Here is a 916-nt window from a genome sequence, read left to right as displayed (position 1 = left end):
TTCCTTGCCAGCACTTTCAGCCCCTTGCGGTAGAGTTGGAGTAAGCAGGTATTAATACTTCAGTTCAAGAAAAGTGTGAGGCAGGGGAGCTCACCAAGCATCTCTCGCGGAGCACATATTCCGATCTGAGCCTTTTTTGCCCTGGGTAGCAGTCTGGCGCCTGGGGTTTGCTAGGCCCGCATTGGCCCCTCCTGAGCCACGTTTCCAGACACCTGTGCAGGCTCTGAAAGACGCCCGGGCATGGAGCTCGCCTCATTCAACTCTAACTTTTCTGCGTTTGTTTAGGGAGCATTTCCTGAAGACGCGGCCATGCAGCACATCAGCAGCTCCCAGAGCAGCCAGCACCACATCCAGTGGCCCAGGGCCTGCCCCGGCACGGGCGAGGAGCAGCCAGCATGCTCCCAGCCACCCCCGCCCCTCACGCTGCCATCCCCCAGCCACCAACTGCAGCAGCTGATGGTGAGAGGGAGCCCTGCGGGTGGGCAGAACATGAATGTTGCCCTGCAGGGCATGGGCCCTGGGCTCAAGGGAATCCCACAGGTCACACTGGCCCCACTGCCGCTCCCCAGTCCCACCTCTCCAGGCTTCCAGTTTGGCACTCAGCCATGGCAGTTTGAGCACAGATCTCCATGGTACATTCAGGTCACATCCCCATACCCCAGCAGGTTCAGACCCAGAGCCCCAAGCAGCCCAGCCCCGGGCCGGGGCAGGCCCTGCAGAATGTGCGTGCAGGTGCTCCTGGCCCTGGGCTGGGCCTCTGCAGCAGCAGCCCCACGGGGGGCTTCGTGGATGCCAGCGTGCTGGTGAGACAGATCAGCTTGAGCCCATCCAGTGGCGGACACTTTGTGTTTCAGGATGGGTCAGGACTCACCCAGATCGCCCAGGGAGCCCAGGTTCAGCTCCAGCACCCGGGTAC

At 61.9% G+C, this 916-nt stretch overlaps 1 protein-coding gene across 1 annotated transcript in view; it reads left to right on the top strand.

Annotated features, from left to right (window-relative positions):
• The first annotated feature begins 290 nt into the window (after window positions 1-290).
• Window positions 291-916, top strand: part of LOC105525462 (EP400 N-terminal-like protein) — a 13,649-nt gene continuing 13,023 nt past the window's right edge. The window contains 2 exon segments of the mRNA XM_011961099.1: window positions 291-459; window positions 855-916. Coding sequence (XP_011816489.1) covers window positions 310-459; window positions 855-916 — 212 coding nt within the window. The 5' untranslated portion in view covers window positions 291-309.

The sequence above is a fragment of the Colobus angolensis genome, unplaced genomic scaffold (assembly GCF_000951035.1).
Source record: "Colobus angolensis palliatus isolate OR3802 unplaced genomic scaffold, Cang.pa_1.0 Scaffold115, whole genome shotgun sequence".
NCBI classification, from domain to species: Eukaryota; Metazoa; Chordata; class Mammalia; order Primates; family Cercopithecidae; genus Colobus; species Colobus angolensis.
This window is presented reverse-complemented; position numbering and strand designations above follow the sequence as displayed.